Source organism: Ursus americanus, chromosome 32 (genome assembly GCF_024610735.1).
Source record: "Ursus americanus isolate L20-20 chromosome 32, mUrsAme1.1.p, whole genome shotgun sequence".
In the NCBI taxonomy this organism is placed as follows: Eukaryota; Metazoa; Chordata; class Mammalia; order Carnivora; family Ursidae; genus Ursus; species Ursus americanus.
In genome coordinates, this window is record NC_142158.1 from 31,872,270 (window position 1) to 31,891,712 (window position 19,443).

The 19,443-nt window shown below is 55.6% G+C and overlaps 1 protein-coding gene across 2 annotated transcripts in view; it reads right to left on the minus strand.

The window, feature by feature from the left end:
* CPNE5 (copine 5) overlaps positions 1 to 18,750 on the minus strand; it is an 88,896-nt gene extending 70,146 nt beyond the window's left edge. For both annotated transcript variants that reach the window (XM_045777816.2, XM_045777817.2), the window contains exons 1-3: positions 18,353 to 18,750; positions 2,905 to 2,945; positions 2,066 to 2,112 (exon numbers count right to left, since the gene is read on the minus strand). In XM_045777816.2, the coding sequence (XP_045633772.1) occupies positions 2,066 to 2,112; positions 2,905 to 2,945; positions 18,353 to 18,447 (183 nt within the window). In that variant the 5' untranslated portion in view covers positions 18,448 to 18,750. The remainder of the gene's footprint in view (positions 1 to 2,065; positions 2,113 to 2,904; positions 2,946 to 18,352) is intronic.
* Positions 18,751 to 19,443: the final 693 nt, after the last annotated feature.

Below are 19,443 nucleotides of genomic sequence, written 5' to 3' on the forward strand. Positions count from 1 at the left end.
CGAGCGCTCCTTTATAAATAGCCCCTTATGACTTGGCCCAGCCACCCAGCCCTGGACTGACCTGCTCAAGTTGGCCGGCCCTTGGGCCATGTCCCCCGGCTTCACTGAAACCCAGCTGCCCTGGGGTCCTCCTGCCCTGCTTCCACCACCGAGGCCGGTCCTGGCCCGATGAGATGGAGCCAGACGATCCCTGAAGTTCCTCGTGACCCCCATTCTCCTCTGCCCCCCACCACGCACCCCTTAGCCAGATGCCTTGCGTTTCGTCACATTTGATTTGTAGAAGTCCAAGGAGCTAGCGAAGTGCTTTGGCTAAACAGGGCGTGCTGGCTGGAACGTTCTCTCCTCTGGGCTCTCCTCGTATTCTCACTGATACTTCTCTGCGCCCCGTGTCCTGTGTTAGGATTATTCACACAGGTGACTCTCTCCCCTTCCAGGCGGCAAACTCCGAGTCCGGCTCACGCTTTTGGGGAAGCTCTGTTCTTTTCACTAGCTCCCTCTTTCCCCACGGCACCAGCTATGTTGCCCGGGACACATAAATGCTTACTGCTGCAAATATTGACCGATGGGGGAGCGACCGGGAGGTCCCGAGCATTCTGGATGATGCTATGCGATGGGATTGACCGAGCAATGACTACACACCAGCCATCCTACATCCATCACCTTGCTTCACCCTGGCCACAGGCATTCCAGGGAGGTGTTATCCCCATGTTACATATGTGGAAACTGAGGTACAGAGAGGGTAAGCAACTTGCTCCAGATCCCACTTCCAGAAAGGGCTGGAGCCAGCAGCAAGGCCTCCGGCCTTCCCTCCGCTCCCCCCCTGAGGGTGTGGGTGGTGACGATGCCATGTGGACAATCAGGGACCCTGCCCCAAATGGAGACAAGTCTCAATTACTGAATGTCATTAACGGCCCGGCCGGAGCAGTGCCCTTTTGAAGCGGCCCTTCCAGACCTTCCTGAATGAATCATTACGACATTAGCAAACTGCCGCTTTCTATGAAGCTCGGCCAAAAGGCCTCAAAAGTAATTAGTTCACTTCAGTAGGCTAAATGTTTCCCCAGCAATCTGGTTTCCACTTAAATTGGCTCAGAGTCTTGGAGAGGGCCAAAAAAGTAAACTTTAGCCCAGCCCCTATGGAAATATTTCCCATACATTTTATGGATAAAATTCACCCCCTTCAGCCACTTGCTCCTGCCGTGCCCGGGGTAAGGGGTGGGGAGCAGGGCAGGCGAGGCTCTGGCCAAGCCACCAACAAGGAAGAGGAGGTCTGTTCATCCAGTCTGGGTTACTGAAGCTTTACTGGCTGTTGTCATTCTTGTGTCATCTGGGAGGGACTCCCCAGGTTCCTGGCAGAGCTTGGAAGCCAGGCTAAAGAGTTGGGACTTGATTCAAAGCTGAGAGGAGTCACTGAAGGTTTCCAGGCAAGGGAATCACCTAACTGAATGCGCACGTTGGTTAGAAACCAAGGGAAGGCTGTAGAGGTGAGACATGGCGCTAGCTGCTATACCCAGCCTTAGGCCGCCAGACGAGATCTTTTTTGTTGGACCTGGACTCCCTTTGTCTCCCACTCAGTCTGGGGCTCCCTGAGGGCAGGGCTGTGTCTCCCCCCTCAGACTGAGGCTCCCTGAGGGCAGGGTTGTGTCTCTCCTCAGACTGGAGCTCCCTGAGGGCAGGGCTGTGTCTCCCCCTCAGACTGGAGCTCCCTGAGGGCAGGACTGTGTCTCCCCCTCAGACTGGGGCTCCCTGAGGGCAGGGCTGTGTCTCCCCCCTCAGACTGAGGCTCCCTGATGGCAAATTCCATCTCCCGCCTCAGACTAGGGCTCCCTGAGGGCAGGGCATATCTCTTCCTCAGACTGGGCTGCAGAGAGCAGGAACTTTCCCTTCCACCATGTTTCGTCCCACAACAGCAGGGACAAAACTCCATGCTCTTCACGCCTTACTACCCTTCCCAGGGGCTTAGATGCCGCACTTCAAAACACATCAGGTGGGATGTCTCAAGAGTCAGACAAACAGACAAACGATGAGGGAAAGGCAACGTTTCTGGGGTGGGGAAGGGGCCACCTACCTCCCGCCACTGCTTGTTCTCCATCCCTTGAGTATACATGACACATACTGTGGGGAGAGGAGAAAAACAGGGTTAAGACCCTGGGCCAAGAAGAAGGTGGGGGCCCCAGATAGGGGGGTTCTGGACGGGGAGGCGCCTCAGGAGACTTTGGCCTGGGTAGCACTGTTGGGTCTGGAGCTGGGGGGAGGGGGTCAGCTTAGAGAAGGGGGCCTAGAACATAGGCATGTCTGGGAGAGGCACTCTCCTGGAGGGGGTCAGAGGCCATTCACATCTAGGCCGGAACATGATGGAAGACACATGGAGGACTGAGTTGCAGAAATGTGGCTGGAGAGAACGTCTAAAACCCCAATCAGTCATCCTTTTAGAGCCCAAGGTAGCCTCATGAGGCCTGTTACTATCATGAGCCCCACTTCACTGATGGGCAAACTGAGGCTCAGAGGAGGCCAATGACCTGTCAAAGGTCAGAAAGTTGAATGGCATTGCTCAGGGCTAGATTCCTGGACTCGAAAATCAGTGCTCGTTGCCCCAGACCACAGCCATTTGGGGCTCTGAAACGTACTGATTTCCCTCGGACTGAGAACTTCTGGACCCAGACACCCTGACCCCTGCCAACCCCCTTGGCTGGTTTGAGTCTTCACAAGTTCCTGCAGCCTGGGAAGGGTCAGACCCCTGGTTCTCCCCCTCCGGACAGTATCAGTAAAACAGTTAACAGCCCAGATGCACCCGGAACGGGGCCTGGCACACCGTTAGCGCTCGGGAAGGGCTCAAGCGTGTCACTGCAATCCGTCACAACGTCGTCGCTGCTGTTGTTACCGTTAGAGTGTCAGAGCAGGACTTACGTGGGTCGGACTTGGAAAACATGTCTTTGTCCAAAAGGTTCCTGAAAGAGGGGGAGAGAGGAAGAGTCAGCACAGCCAGAGGAGAAGGGGGTCTCAAGGGGAGTCAGGCCCTGGCTGAGACCCAGAGACGGCCTCAGGCCTGGCCGCAGGCAAAACAAGAAGAGGAGGCTCCTTCCTTGCCCAGCTATTGGGTGCTCGTAAAAGTTGGCACAGGGCGGGCCCTGGAGGCCCCTGAGCTCTGCCTCCTGAGGAGCGCGGCTGCCCACCTCCCTCCCCGACCAGCGCATGCGCTCTGGGTACCCCACATCCCACAGGACCTCACTCTCCAGCTGCCCAGTGGCTTAGCCTGTTCTAGAAATTCTCCTCTTGGGGCGCCTGGGTGACGCAGTCATTAAGCGTCTGCCTTCGGCTCAGGGGTGATCCCGGCGTTATGGGATCGAGCCCCACATCAGGCTCCTCTGCGGGGAGCCTGCTTCTTCCTCTCCCACTCCCCCTGCTTGTGTTCCCTCTCTCGCTGGCTGTCTCTGTCAAATAAATAAATAAAATCTTAAAAAAAAAAAGAAAGAAAGAAATTCTCCTCTTATCACATCTCTACTTCTCAAAAAAAAAAAAAAAAGGTAAAATCAAGCAAACAACGCTTAGCCACCTAGTGTCCCCTTCCCCGAGGGCTCCACTTAGAGCCAGGTGTTTGGATCTCTCATCTATGCTGACAGAGACACTAACGACACCTCCCATGGGATGCAGGCTCATTTGAACACGGTCCCTCCGCGGTCAAGGCCAGAAGCTAACGCGTGGCCCTGACCCTTACCATCGGACTTGAAAGCACAGCAGCAGAATGACGGACACGTCTGGGAACTGGGAGGTGTGGAACCTCCCTCCTGCCCTGCTTCCGTGCCATCACAGCTCCCACTCTTGAACCCCGGTGACGGGGCAGGCCCCGAGCTAAGTGTTCCGCGAATATTAGCTCCCGATTCTCACACTGCCCTGCAAGGTCAGGACTGGGCAGGCGTCATCCCATCTTACAGATGTGGAAGCAGAGGCATGGAGGGCTCAGGCAAGGGTAGGCCCTGCACATCTCGTGTCCCTCATTCCGGAGTGTCGTGCTGCTGTCAGGAAGCCACACGGCCCACTGGAAACTCAGTTGCTGGCTGGGAAGTGACTCAACCTCTCTGAGCCTCTTTTTCTTCAACTGTACAAGGGAGACGGCCCTGAAGACTGTTGACGCCCCACCCTATGTCTTCAGCCCTTCTAGTTCCTGGACACACCCGGGGTTTCCCCCTGTGCCTGCTTCTCTCCAGAGAGCTTTCTCTGACAAGCCAGCTACAAATACCAGGAAGTTTATGCTCCCCAGGGCAGCCCTCAACCAATGATGGGCAGGAGTTGGGGGATAAATACCCAGTTCCTCGTTGCTCTCCCCACCCCTAAACCCAGGCAGCTGCCAGGTGGGCTCCAATCTCGTCCTTGGAGGTCTCCCAGAGGGACCCAGCTCCACAGGCCCAGTGGGAGACCTGCTTATCAAAGACCCTTGTTGCCTCGTGCAAGGGCCCACACACCCCAGCTCCGAAGGACTTCCTGTGAGCCCTCCCACCTGTACGAGCTACTGACTCCTTCCTACAGTGCCCTGAAGTAAGCTCTGCCCTTGCCAACATCTCAGTCTTGTCCCACCTCCCTTCCAGATGTCCCCAGTGTTCTCCCTCCGCCCTCCACTCCACATGAACCCCTTTCTCAGAAAGAAGAAACAATCCACACTAGTCTGTGTGGCTTCCTGACGGCCAAACTCCAACGGTCAGAGTGGGATGGAACCCTCTGGATCATCTGTTCCATCTTCTCCCAGAGGAGGGAGAGACTGAGCCCCAGGAAGTGGCAGGGAACAAGCAGGGGTAGAGCCAGAAAGATCTATAAGGAGGCCTCATCCTGGGTGGCCGTCACCAAAGCCATCAGGAGTGACAGCCTGTAGGGGCAGTTTGACCCCACAGTCCATGCCCCGCATCCTGAGGTGGGAGCCGAAGACCCGCTGACGAACAGACAGACGCAGTGGCCACCTGCGGCTGGCGAGGCCCCAGACCGTGTTCACGAGTCACCCCAGCTCCAGTCCCCAAGAGTCCCAGCGATGTCTCTGAGAGGGGGTCCCCAGATCCCCACCCTCTGTTCCACTCTCTTCATTCAGGGGCCTCTTCCCAAAAGGCAGCCACCCCTAGCTAGCCCTCCACGACCCCCAGACGCACACCCCCTCCGCTGGTCTCCACCGTTCCTGCACCAGACCTGCTCCCGGGCCGCTGTCACTTTGGAAACCATCCGATAAACCGCCCAGCCCACCGCAGGGAGCGGTGGATGAAATGACACGTGCAAGGCGGCTCTGAAGGGGGCGGGGAGGGGGGAGGACAGGTAAGATACCGCTTTTATGTATGCTCAGCCACACCGAAGTGGGCCGAGCGATACCCGGGCGGGCCCCTCCGCCGGCAGCGCGCTAGGTTTGCGGGCAGAAGAGTCTGTCTTGATTTCAATAAAGGACAAAATACCTTCACACCACAGAGGAGCCTCTACTGCGTTGGAACCTGAGGCCGGTGAGGAGCTGGAAGTTACAAGGAAGGTTGGGGGCAGGAGGGCAGCGACGGGACTTTATTAAAGAGAGTGCCGGGGGTTATCTCTGAATTCTATAATGAAATTCTATACTTGCACAAAACCTTAGAACATGCAAGCTGGATGGGACCTCCGAGGTCACCTTTTCCAATTCCTTTATAAATCAGGAATATGAGACTCAGAGAGACGGCCTCTGACTTCTCCAAGGTCTGGGTCTGGAGCTCAGGTTGTGTCATGTTTAGGCCAGTGAGACCCTGGGTTTCAGCCTCTGTGCGTGGGGGTGGGGGGAGGACGCTGAGGAGGAGACACAGAGAGACAGAGGGAGCGGGACAGATGGGGTCTTATCTTCAAAGAGAAGCAGGCAGGGCTTTCCCTGATTCTGTCCACCCTCCCAGCTGGGCGAGAGGCACACGCGTGGACTGAGAACTGAACCAGCCACGTAGCTTCAGCGGCTCCCTGCCCAGCGACCTCAGGACTCTCACTGAGTCCTGGGGCTTGGGTCAGCCTGCCACAGCACCTAAGGATGACGAAAACCCTGGTCCCTTCTCCCTGCTGAGATTATCCTCCTCATCCTTCCAGACCCGTTCCTATCTATGCTCCTCAATTCTGCCTTCCCTGAACAGGCCCTGATCAACCCCCATGTCTTCTCCCCTCCCCTGAGCTCTCCTTGGCCTATAGTGTGCAGCCCTCTGACTTGTAGGACTCCATGCCCCTCCCCAGCGCACCCTGGGCTGCAAAATGAGGGGTGCACCGATCTCTCTCATCGGCTGGGCGCTCCTCCGTGCTAGGGACCCCACCTCTGCTGCAGGCCAGCCCAGCACCTGACTCAGAGCCGGGGGGCTGGCAGATTGGATGGATGGCCATGTGGCTGAGGCTCTTGTCTCTCCACCTGCGCGGTGTCCGATCACGTTCAGGGCTGGCCCCTATACCTTCTCTTAGCTGCAAAGCCTGATGCCTGTGCCTGCGTTCACATCCCAGCTCTGGCCAAATGACTTGTCGTCCTGGTGCCTCAGTTTCGCCATCTGTGAAGTAGGGCCAGCACAGTTCCTCTCGTCAGGACTGCTCTGGAGCGCTTAGGCACAGCGAGGCTGGTCAGAGGGTCGGGCATCCCTGGCCCGGTGCCGAGCAGAGCAGTCACTCCCCTGCTGGGTGCTCAGGCTCGCTTGGTGAGAAAGGACACACGATGGGCAACACAAGCCACCTCCACTCTCACCTGTCCAAGGAAGCCCGCCCCAAGGCATACGCCCCCAGCACCCCATCGTGAGTCTGTGTTGAACCCCCGCTGGCTGACAGCAGCCCCGCTCACCCCAGCCTCAGGCTCCTCCTTGGCCTCCTGTCCTTTCCCCCATGCAGCTTTGAGGCCCTTCTGCCCCTTTGCCTAAGTCCCTGTATCCTACACCCCTCTCTGGTCCCCGACTTCACACTTGCCCCTCTCTGTGCCTCACCCCAAGTGTCTGTCCTAACTGAAGCCCCAGGGCCCGCCGAGCCTACTTTCATGGCCTTGATGATGGCTGCCCCCATGAGCAATGGGCCTCTTACTTCCTGAGACTTGCCCCTGTCTCTCCTTGTGAAAAGGCAGATTCTTGGGCCCCATGCCCAGGACCCGGTTTTGTAGGTCTGGACGAGGCCCTGGAAGTCATGTTTCAAGTAAATTCCCCACCATACACACCCACCTATACACCCACCCACACCCACACCCACATACATCGTGTTTCTGATGGCAGCTGTCCTGATACTACGTGTTGGCACACCGGGGCCTTGAGGGCCTCAGTTTCCCCCACTGCAACAACGTACACCCACACAGCACTTGCAAGCTCTTCCATGACCTTCACCCCGTTGTGCTGAGGACTCCCGGGCTAAGAGACAGTGAGTGACTTGCCCACAGGCACACAGCCAGTGAGAAGCCGAGGGGGAGGAAACCAGGTCTTCTGTCCCGAAGCAGGGCCCCAACCACAGGGCACAGACACACCAGACCATAAGTGCTTTTTCTCCACTTTCTGTCTTAGGAGAGCTCAAAGAGAAATTTTTTCCAAAAGGCAAATGTATTTTTTCCCCAAAAGAGCATAAAACCCTTCAGCTGTCCGCACGGCTGCCTGGAGCTTAGCTTCTTTTGTTCCTTAAATCAAGGCCAGGAAACAAAGCCCAGGGCCCCTTTCCTCCCTGCTTTCCCCCAAGGAATCATTTTCAATTCAGTGGCAGCAAGAAAACAGCCATGCACTGGTGGTGAGGTCAGAAGTCTCCAGGGCCCCAGCAAAGGGAGAAAGCACTGGAAAGGTTACAAGAAGACCTCTTTGCTGGTGCTAAAGGAGGGAGCCTGAGGGTCCCACCCTCCCATTTGGAGGCTTAAAAGATTAGGGAGTAGAGGCTGGGACTCTCCCGTCAGAGAGAGGAGGAGATCTGGCTCTGCCCTCAGGAAGCCCCAGTTTGAGGGGAGCCACGGGCCTTCCCTCGGGGAACCCCAGTCTGAGGGGAGACACAGCCCTGCCCTCAGGGAGCCCTAGTCTGAGGGAAGAGACATAACTCTGTCCTCAGGGAGCCCCAGTCTGAGAAGAGACACAGCCCTGCCCTCAGGCAGCCCCAGTGTGAAGGGGGAGACACAGCTCTGCCCTCAGGGAGCCCCCAGTGTGAGGCCAAGACACAGTTGCTGGGTAAATTGACCATCACACATCCCTGGTTGTCTCTAAGCAAAGCCCATAAATGCTGCGTGGCTGCTCTGAGCGATGATTCCAGCTACAGCATAGGAGGAAACACATTAAGAGCACTCACCCTCAGCTTTCCCTAGACCAGGGGTCCCCATGGACCCCCTGGAACTATAAGCAAAACGTGGCATATTGGTACATATGGATGCATGTGGATGCATTCTTTTTGGAGAGCTGTCATCAGATTCCCAAAGAGGTTCATGAGGCTAGTAAGTGAAGAAAAGATGGTTCATCTTTTCCCAATAACCCTCCCTAAGCAGCCCTTCAATGTCTGACAAAAGGTGGGGGGCACTGAGAACAGATTTGGAGACTCACTTCTCAGTTCAAAACTCAGCTCTGCCCTTTACTAGGTGAATGACCTCACTTAAGCTCTCTGTGCCTCAGTATCCCCATTTGTAAAGTGGGCATAATCACAGTGCCTCTCTCCTAGGGGTTTTCTGAGAATTAATAGAGTTCAGATGGGCAAAACAAAAGAGCGTCTAGCATGTAGTAAGTTGCAATCTAGCGCCTGGCATTCAGTAAGTGCTCACTAATGGCCTGTGGAGAATGATGCCCCATGTTCTCCCCTCCCTGCCCCCTAAATGGGCTGGAGCTGGACCTGGAGCACCTGCATGCCCACCACTGCCCAATATGGCTGTCCGGCCTTCCTCAAGGAGAGCAGACTGGGGACAGGTGAGCCACCATCGGGCAGAAACAGGAATCTCCAGTAGGTCCCCAGAGATCCCTGGACCCCAAGAGCCTGTCAGCAACACCCTGTTTCTCCACAGAGCAATTCAACCTCAAACATCTGGCCAACGCCCCAGGTGGGCAAAGAGCGTGGGAGCAGGACGACAGTAATCCCAGATACAGTCCGCACCACGTCCTTCGCTGGGTACTTAATCTGTGACACCCCATTCACCCTCTGTATCGATGCCAGGAGGTAGACATCGCCTCGTTCTAGAGGCCAGGGAGCCGGGGCTGAAAGGTGCGCCCAGTGTCATCCAACTTGTGGGGGACCACACTGAGATTGACCTCTGAAGCCCAAACCCATCTAGAGGTGTCCATGGGGAGTGTCTGCATTTCCCCATCCGGGCCAGCAGTGCCCCCTCCATTCTCACTCTCCGGTGTCCTGCCCCCAGCCTCATCAGGGCTGCTCCCCAAGGAACGGCTGCAGAGAACTGGAGGGCCGTCTGTCCCCTCCTGCCCTGCTCTCCACCCAGACACGCAGAAGCAAAAGAAAAGGAGGGAGCTGGGGAGGAAAGGGATGTTGGCGCCCAGCTCCTGGCACTCGCCCATCTTCCCTTTCAGATCCCGCTCCTCACCCGCGAGCCCTGTCTCCCTGCCAAGCCACCTCACCGAGGTCTAAAAAGCAATTTGCACGTGGCTTAAAGAGCTCTCCTTCCTGGGGCTATTTGCATCATCATCATCATTATTATTATTAATTATTGCAATAATCGTCCCTCCCATGCTGCATGGCCGAAGGAAGACAGCGTGAGCTCTGGCCTCAGTTGCATCCACACTGGGATCCCCACGTGGCCACATGGTAGCGCTGTGACCCTGGACAAGCTACTTAACCTCAGTTTCCTCATCTGTCTACAAGGTCATGTACCTGCCTTCTGCCATTGCGAAAGCAATAGCTGAAAATAGAAATGCAGGAAGCATGTTGGATTCCTCTCTCCCTTATGCCCCCTCCTGTCCTATTCATCAAGTCTTAAAGGTTTCTCCTTCAAACACATTCCAAATCTGTCCACTCTTCCCCACGCCACCGGCACCATTGTCTCTCCCTTGGGTGCTGCAGTAGCTTCCTGCCTAGCAACGGGCTTCAACTCCTGCCTCTCCCCACCCTACCCCACCCCCACCAGCCCATCCTCTTCATAGTAACCAGAGAAAGGTTTTTAGAAAATGAATCAGATCAGGGCGCCTGGGGGGCGCAGTTGGTTAGGCATCCGATTCTTGGTTTCAGCTCAGGTCATGATCTCGGGGTCCTGGGATCGAGCCCAGCACGGAGTCTGCTTGGGACTCTCTCTCATTCTCCTCTGCCCCTTCCCCACCCCCACCCCCGTCTCTTTCTCTAAAATAAGTAAATAAATCTTAAAGGAAGGAAGGAAGGAAGAGAGAGAGAGAGAGAGAAAGAGAGAGAGAAAGAAAGGAAAAGAAAAGAAAAGAAAAGAAAAGAAAAGAAAAGAAAAGAAAAGAAAAGAAAAGAAAAGAAAAGAAAAGAAACTGAATCAGATACCATTATTCGTGTTTAACAACCCGAACCCCCACGTGCTGTTAGAATATCAAGCTCCTTAGCATGGGTCACAAGGCCATGACCCGTACACCCCTCCACACCACTCCTACCCCACCCCGTTTCCTCTCTAACCGCATTCTCCTTCCCTCCCCCATCTCACACTAGCTCCAGCCCCACTAGCCTCCCTGCAGTTTGGCAAGCATACCAAGGTCTTTTCTGCCATCGGGCCTTTGCACTTGCTGTTCTCCCTATCTGATCAGCTTCCCTACGGATCCTCCCCCAGCTGGCTTTCCCATCCTTTGGATCTCAGGTCAATGTCAACTACTTGTCCTGTCTAAAATGTCCCCAACAACCCCAAACTTATTTGCAGAGCACCTGTCTCTATCAGACATCATTGGCTTAATTTAAAAATTATATATTTGTTCTATTTCTCCCCCCACACCATTGTGAGTTTTATGACAGAGTCCGTGTATCTTGTTCACCACTATATCCTCGGCACTTCAAATTGTGGAGACTCTCAATAGCAATGAGGACCGGTATTAATTATCAACGGAATGAATGTATCAGAAGTGTTCGGTTATTGGTACCTATTATCATTATTAATTTTATTTAGCACATCCCAGTTCATATAAAACTTCACAAATATAACCTCTTTTGTCTTCGTAACAACCTTATAAAATGTGGACGGGACCAATATTTCCCCCCATTTTACAGATGGACAGACTGAGGCTGAAGACCTTTAATAACCTGGCCAAGATTTTAGACAGGGTAAGCCAGGAATCGCATTGACTTTCAGTGCCCTGCCCAGGATTCTTCAACGTTCAAAGGCATACAGCTCTCCTATTGGGACTTTCAGGCACTACGCTAGGCCATCAGAGGTGAGTGACAGTAGAGGACAGAGGCATCTTGCAATGTTTTGCTCAGGAATGTTTGCCAACTAATCACACTATGTTTTTTGGAGTTTTTTTCTTGCCTAGGAAACAGGAAGAGGGGCATTCAGGGATCCAGTCAAGCTGTGCTTGGAAAATCAGTCTCTGGTCATCTAACAGAGGCTGTCCACTGACCACAGGAAAATCTGAGGAGCTAGTCCTCAGAGACACCAAACTCTAGGCCCCTGGTACCCAGGGTACCCCAGGTAGCCCTCAGGTAGGCTACGGATCACTTTGAAAACCTCCTGTGGCAGAGGCCATGGCTGTCCACCCAGCAAGCGTGCCTCACTCTCTTCCCGCTAACAGAATCGACATTGGTTCAGGTATCTGGTGAAAACGCTCGGAGTCTTAGAAGGTAGGTTCCTGTCCCCTGCTGCTATCACGTTAATTGTGTACCTCCTAAAATGCATATATTGAAACGCTCATCTCCAATGTGACAATATGTGGGGATGTTGCCTTTGGAAAGTAATTAGGATAATTTGAGATCATGAGGGTGAGGCCTTCATGATGGGATTAGTGCCCTTATAAGAAAAGACACCAGAGAGCTTGCTCTCTCTTTCTCTGTCATATGAGAACACAGTGAGAAAGTGGCTATCTGAAGCCAGGAAGCATCCACCCCAGAACCCAACTATGCTGACACCTTGATCTCAGACGTCCATCCTCGAGAACGGTGGGAAACAAATTTCTATTTAAGCCACCCAGTCTATGGCTTTGTTACGGCAGCCCATGCTAACCAATATGTTAGCCTAGGCGTGGACATGAGACCCCGCTTCAGCCATTGAAATAGAAGGGGAAGTCGGGTGAGAGATTTGGGGAAAGACTGTGCTTTTCAGATAAAAAGAACTTGTCAAAGAGAGGGCTTTGGCCCTTTGTCTTGTTTCCTATCTTTGTTGTTACTGTTTTTCGTTTTTTGTTTTTTTAAAGATTTTATTTATTTATTTGATGGAGAGAGAGACAGCCAGCGAGAGAGGGAACACAAGCAGGGGGAGTGGGAGAGGAAGAAGCAGGCTCTCAGAGGAGCAGGGAGCCCAATGCAGGGCTCAATCCCAGGACTCTGGGATCACACCCTGAGCCGAAGGCAGACGCTTAAGGACTGAGCCACCCAGGGCCCCTGTTTGTTTTTTTTTTTAAAGATATTATTTATTTATTTATTTGAGAGAGAGCATGAGTGGGGGGGGCGGCAGTGCAGAGGGAGAAAGAGACTTCCCGCACCTGCTGAGCGGGGAGCCCAAAGCAGGGCTCAATTCCAGGACCCTGGGATCATGACCTGAGCCGAAAGCAGACACTTAACTGACTGAGCCACCCAGTCACCCTCCTTGCTTCCTATCTTTGGATGTGGTTGTGGTGCTTGGAACAGAGGCAGCCATTTTGTAAAAATGAGGCCCACCATTTGGGGTGACGGCAGAGTAGAAAGACAGCTGGGTCCTTGATAGCAAAGTGAGCTGACAAACCCACACTGAGATACCCTACCTCCAGACTCACTGTGATCTGAGAAAAATAAGTATATTTTGGGTTTGAGCCACTACTTGTGATATCTATAGCCAAAGCATTCCTAGCTGAACCTGACTCCTCCGTGCTCCAAAGCTTTCCAGCCTTAGTCCCCTTACCTCCTCCCCACCCTCTCTTCCCAATGGTAGGTCATCTCTAGCAATGGCCTTGGGTCTAAGCAGGGAGAACTGTGAGCTGGGAGAGGAGGGCTGGTAAGCTACCACCATATGGAATGCCATGGAAAGCTGGCTGCCATCCCATGACTCTGTGGTCTCTGCTCCCTGGGGATTTCTCCATTCTGGGTTTGCCTCCCAGAGCCAGATGCATCCCTGAGTAAGGAAGGCCTCTCCCATCCCTGGAGAGAGAACACCAACTCCTCGGTGACGGCTACTACCTTTGGTACCCAGGCCCCTACCATGACCCTCATGGAGACCCCAACCCCCAACCTCAAGAAGCCCTCAAGACTTTGAAGGCTGAAGAAACTGGATTTGGGGCCCTTTCTCCAAAATGTACTAACTGTAACCTTGGGCAGATCCCTTAGCCTCTAGGAGCTCTGATTTCCTAATCAGCAAAAACGGAAAATACTACTCCCTACCTTATAGGATTGCCATAAGGTTCAAGAGATACAGTAATTGTGGAAAGCAGAAATCTAAGATGGCCCCCAAGAGTCCTACCCTCCCACCCCCCTGTACAAGCCTGCAGAATCCCCTCCCCTTGAGTGTGGGCGGGACCTGGCATTATGATGGATGCTCCTGTGGTTACTGTTACTTATAGAGGACCCTGCTTGGCCGACCCGGGAGCCTCTCCCGCTGGCTCTCAAGAAGGAAGCTGCCATGTTGTGAGAGGCCCACATGGCTAGGACCCGAGGGCGGCCTCTAGGAGCTGAGAACCATCCCGATCCAACAACCATCAAGAAACCAGGACTTCAACCTCACAGCTGCGAGGAATTGGATTCTGCCAACCATCTAAATGAGTTTGGCTTGGGCCCCGAGCCTCAGATGAGATCACACCCCTTGCAGACACCTCGATTTCAGCCTGGGGGGACCCTGAGCAGAGAGGCCAGCTATGCTGTGCCTAAGCTTCTGACCTACAGAAACTGTGAGATTAGGAACGGCTGTTGCTTTAAGCCGCTAGCTTTGTGGTGACCTGTTACGCGGAGATTGGAAATTAACATCATCATCTTAGTTTGAACCGAACTGCTAGTCGAGTAGGTCATAAACAGTTGAATACAGGCAACTGCATGTGGTTCAGCCTAATACAGACGTAAAGCGCCTGGCACGTGCTGAGCTCTCAGTAAATCCCGCTGTTTTCATCCCCCTGGCTCCGCCAAGGAGGGCCTTGGAGTATTCGGTGGCTGGATGGACCTCTTTTTCCTAGCACTGGCTTTGACAGCTGCCATGCTGCCCCCAGGCTCCTCCTTCCCCAGAGCTGCCCTCCTCATGCCTGTCAGAAGAAAGCATTCAGAGCCCATTCACAATCCCTTCTGAGAGGCCCAGGGCTCCTGAGCTAGGCCGCCTCTCAGGGCCCCAGGGGAGCAAATCGCCAACCTGAACAGACAGCAGAAATCATCTGGGGGCAGAGGCTGCAGCTGCCCACCAGCCCCGCCCACTGGCAGGGACAGAACAGCTGCTTGAGAGATCCCAGCAGGGCCAAGCAACTGCCCGCCTCTGGACCCTCCCCTCCTCGACTTCCGGATGGGTCTCAGGAGCCCCACCATGTGAAACTATGCATCCCTTCTTCCAGCAGGACCCCGTGGAAGTGCAAAGGTTTCCTGTTACATAAAAAATGCAAATCACTCTTTCTAAGCATCACACTGCTGGTCCCGATCCCTGCACAGAGAGACCTGAAAAATAGTGCGGATTTTGGGGGAATGGGACGCTGGATGGCTGAGTTTTGACTGGGTCTGGCAGGGAGGCTAACAGTCTGGAAAGGTCTGGAACAGACCATCCGAGGAAGGAGAAGCTTGCGGCTCACATTTTCTACAATGACTGCTGGTATGTGGTTCTACAAACCATCTACCCTACTCACCCCCAAAACAACCCCTCAGAATCTCTGAATGTACACAATATGTCAAATACATCTCAATAAAGCTGGAGGGGAGGGGCGAATGAGAATCTCTAGATGGATCAGGTCTCCAGGACCCACACAAATGCTGGGACCCAAATAGAAAGACAGACTTTTTAAATTTACTTTCAAGTGTCGAATAATAGGCAAATAAATTACCATTCATGGATGATTCCACTTCATCTTTATAGCTGTGGTAAGAATTAGTGTGCATCTTTCACAGATGAGGAAACTGAGGCACGGGTTAAGTAGTTTATGCAGTGTCATGAGGACAGGGCTGGGATTTGAACCAGGTAGACAGGTCCCACAGCTCATGTTCTTAACCATTGAGCCAAACAACCAGAAGCTTTACAGTATTTGACCCTGAATTTACCAAAGTTGGTAAAAACCACTGTGTGGGAGTGGACTAGAGATCAGCCCAAGAGACACTCTACCCAAGGCGGGGACCCAAATATATCATCCCACAGTGTCATGTGCCTTTAGCGGAGGTTTGGGAGGCCTCTGCGGTGGTCCTGCGTGGGGCTCAGACGTGCCCCTCCACCAGGCAGCTGTGCTCAGCTACGCGTACCCTCGGATAGGCACGGAGGGGGTTGCGCCTTCTCCTAGGCAAGTGCAGACAGGCTCCTGGGGCTGCAGGGCGTGGCAGGGAACTTCCCAAGGAGCAGAGCAGAGCGGGAAGGTAACTGGCTCCCAGAAATGCTAGTTTCCAGTTACCCGAAGTGTTGGCCCCCTCAACACCAGCTGCCCATTCTAAAGCCCCCTGGAGTTCTCGCCCCACCAACCCCTCTGCCCACCTTACTATTCCCTGCCCACCAGAAGGCGCCTCTTGGATTCTCAGGGCAGGGTATCCCTTAGCCTCTTCCCCTGGGACCCTGTCAGAGCCGACATGGGACACAGTGGAGGAAGGCTTATGACCATGGAGGGTAGAATATGCCGGAGAAAGCCATTCTGTGCAGCCCTCCCTCCTCCCTATGCTCCTCTTCGCCCCTCCTCCCCCTTTTCCTTTTCTCTCTCTCTCATTCTCTCTCTCTTCTAGAAACTAGATAGTTGGACCTGTTTGAGGCAAAGACATAGATTTACAATTTCAAGCCCACCCGGACTGTTTTCTTGCCCCCTCTCTGTTCCAGGTGACTCCCACCTCCTCATTCTTCCTACCAAAACCCACTCCCCTCCCCCCTGGCTTTCAGGAGACCACCCGAGCCAGGCCCTCCTCAGGCTGCTGGATCACGTCCCTTGAGAGGGAAGAGATACCAAGGTTGATCCCAAACTACACCCCCAGGCACCCAGATACATCCCTAGGTACTTCTTAGGCAGAAGGTTTGAGTCCTTTGGACACCTCCGCTTTCAGAGAGCGAGCAGGGGGGGCCAAGAGCTACCGCCTTCCAGGAATCATGGTGGCCGCGTAGCGAGCACCTACTACGTGCCAAGCGAGTGCCGAGGAGTGTGATGTGTGCTCCACGATCCTCTACTCCTGGAAGTTGAGTCCTCCCACAGTGTTTGTCTAGTATCTGCTACATGCCAACCACTCTAAGCGTGTGAGCTCCCTCAGCAAGTAAGAGTTCTTGGATACACGTTCATTGCGTGCCCTTGACAAATGGGGGCGACGGAGGCTAAAAATTTGCCCCAAAGGGTGCAGCAGCATCCATTTCAAGGTGTCGGACTCCAAAGTCCCCGTGCCATGGGCTCTCTGACTCCTCTCCTCTCCCTGCAGTGGAGGGTTCACGGGTGGGAGCCAGGGTGGGGATCCCTGCCCTCAAGTGCTTACCCAGTTGCTTTGGGGGAGGAGGATTGAAGTCGACACACCTGACATGTGTTCAGAGGTTGAGCGCTCAGTCTGTGAGTGACCCCCTGGCCCAGGCTGGGGCCCAGAAGACACAGAAGACTCAGGACCCAGAAGACACAGAAGACAGTGTGATTCAGGCTGGGTGTGTCATGGGTGAGAGGGATGGCTGGAAGTGGGGGTGAGACTAGGTTTTCCAGGATGGGGGACACAAACCGGCAGAGATGAAGGAGGGGTGAAATCGGGATGGGGAATCGGCTGTTCAGAGCTCAGCGGTGACAAGGAGCCAGAGACAGCTCTGACACAAGCCTGACGAGCTGGGAGGGAGCGTCAGGCGCAGGGACGCAGGGACGTGTGCTCTGCAGGGGAGGGAAGGCAGGCCGTGGCAACTGTCAATGGCTGAGGAGGTGAGACTGGAGCTAACGGGCCATCAGGAATCTCCCAACAGCGCAATGGCAAGATGCAAACGGTGTCAGGAGAGAATTCTGATAGTGATGTGCGGGACCATGGCGGAGACACGTGGGAGCTATCACGGGGACCCAGGAAGGGCCCAGCATGGGGGGGCTTGTGTTCCACCTTACCAGCCCTCACTTCCACACACCCTCAAATCCCCTCAGTCCCTCCCCTTCTCACACATCAGCCCAGTTCCCCTGGCTCTGTCTACACCCCCCCCCCCGCCACATACACCAGTGCCACAACTTTGGAAAAGAGGGTTGGGAGGCCATGAGGGTGAGTGAAGGGTCTGACCAGAGAGGGACATGGACAAAAATGGGTGGGCAGTTTGGAACAAGGGCACGGCCAGGACTAGGGAAATGCTGTTGGTCATATGGGGCGGGAGGAATGGCATCTCCAGCCAGGCAGTGACCCTAGGCCAGTCCTAGGCCATGACTGCACTAGAGAAAAATCCCCTTTCTCCCCTGGCACCCCCTTACTGCTTGGGGCAGCCTTCTCAGAAGAAACTGGGGGAGATACCTGTGTGACATGACTGAGGATTTGGGGGTGGTAAGCCCACAAAAACACACCTCCCCTGCTGGACTCTAAAATCCCACATTCAGCACTCTAGTCCCTCTGGCTTAAGATCTTGTATCTAAGTTATTGTTTTTTTAATGGTGCCTCTTGAAGTTGTTATCAGCTATCCACAGCTCAGTATGAGTGAATCAATCTGATCCTTTCCACGAGTCAGTTTTGCTGCTGGAGGTGAAGAAAAGCTTTAAATCCTGGGGTCTAGGGCAGTGGTTGGGCGGGGAGGAGAGGAGGGTGTTGGGGCAAAGGGGCAGGGAGAAGAGAGGAGAGAAGGGAACAGAAGGCAGAAGCTGGGTATGCCTGGGAAGAAGGATGGGGCAAATCCCTCACTGCTCCATTTGGGGAGGAGTTGATCAGAAATAGCCTGGGATAGCCTTTCACTACCTCCTTCTCCTTCCTCGGGCGCCCAGACCCCTGTTCCAGTGCCTGCATTTCTCCTCTCGGCAACAGCCTGGAGTGCAAACTTTCCGCGATACGACCCCAAGCCTGCCTTCCCGTTCCGCCGTCACCACCCAGGGCTGGGCAGGGGCTCCCGCTGGACAAGCAAGGGGGCGTCCTGGAGGCAAGGACACTCGGAAAGGGGGCGCGCGAGGGTAGAGAGTCGGCGCGGCGGGGGCCGCGGGGCTCCGGGTCCAGGGGCGGGGCAGGGGGACCCGGCCAGCGGGCGGCTCACCTGCAGGACACGGTGATCTCCACCTTGGTGGCCGGGATGCTGCCCGCCAAGGAGTCGAACTCGCTCAGCGACGCCATGTCCTCGGGCTGCTCCATCGCCCACCGCGCCCCCCACCCCCAATTAGTCAATCCCTGCGCGATTCACGCCTCCTCCAAAGCGGCTGAAACCCTGGGCTCTCCCCCAACTCCGGAGCCGGCGCTGGGCGGCAAAGGGAGGAGAGAGGAGCGCGAAGAGGGGGCGTGGGAAGTGAGAGAGAGAAGGGGGGCGGAGGGAGCGGGGGCCGCGGATAGAGGAGGGGGTGCGGGTGACGCGACGAGGAGGCTGGGGGGCCAGCAGAGAGGGGCAAGGTGCCCAGAGAGCTGGGGCGCCGCGGAGAGATGCGGAGGGGCGCGGGGAGAGGGCACCGGTAGGGACGCGCGGAGTCGTGGAGCCGGGTGTGGGGAGAGGGGCGTGCAGCTTCGGGTGGGGACCGAAGGGCTGCGGGAGAGGGGAGAGGGGCGTGGGGGGCCGGATCCGGCGCGGGCGGCGTGGGTGGCCGGACGCCGGCAGCGCGGAGCCCGGAGCGCCGGGGCTGCGCCGCCCCTCGCTGGCTCTTGGCGCGGGCGGCAGCGGGGCCGGGGACCCGGCTGCGAGCGCCACCTCCTCGGCTCGGGCTCCGGCTCCGGGGCGCCCGGGCTGCGGGAAAATCAAAACTGCCCGAAGCCGCCGCCTCCCGCCAGCCGGGGCGGGCTGCGTGCGGGGTCGGCGAGTGCCGGAGGGGGCGCCCGCAGGGGCCGGGGCGGGGCCGCGGGCGGGGTCTGCGCACGGGTGTGAGTGTGTCCGTGTGAGCGTGAGTCTCTGTGTGTGCGTGTGTGTGCGCGCGTGGCGGGCGTGGGGACGCGGCTCCAGATGCTGGGAGCCTGAGGGGTGACAGCCAGAGACGGTGCGGGCCGTGCGCGTCTCTCTCTGCGCCCACCGTCCCCCGCCCCCCCTCCCAGGGGTTTCCGACTGGAACCGGGAGAGGGTTTTGCGAACCGCGGGGCGTCTGTTTGAGAAGGGTCTGTGCTCGGCTAGGTGGGAGTGACGTGCGCAAAAGAGACATCACTCCCCCC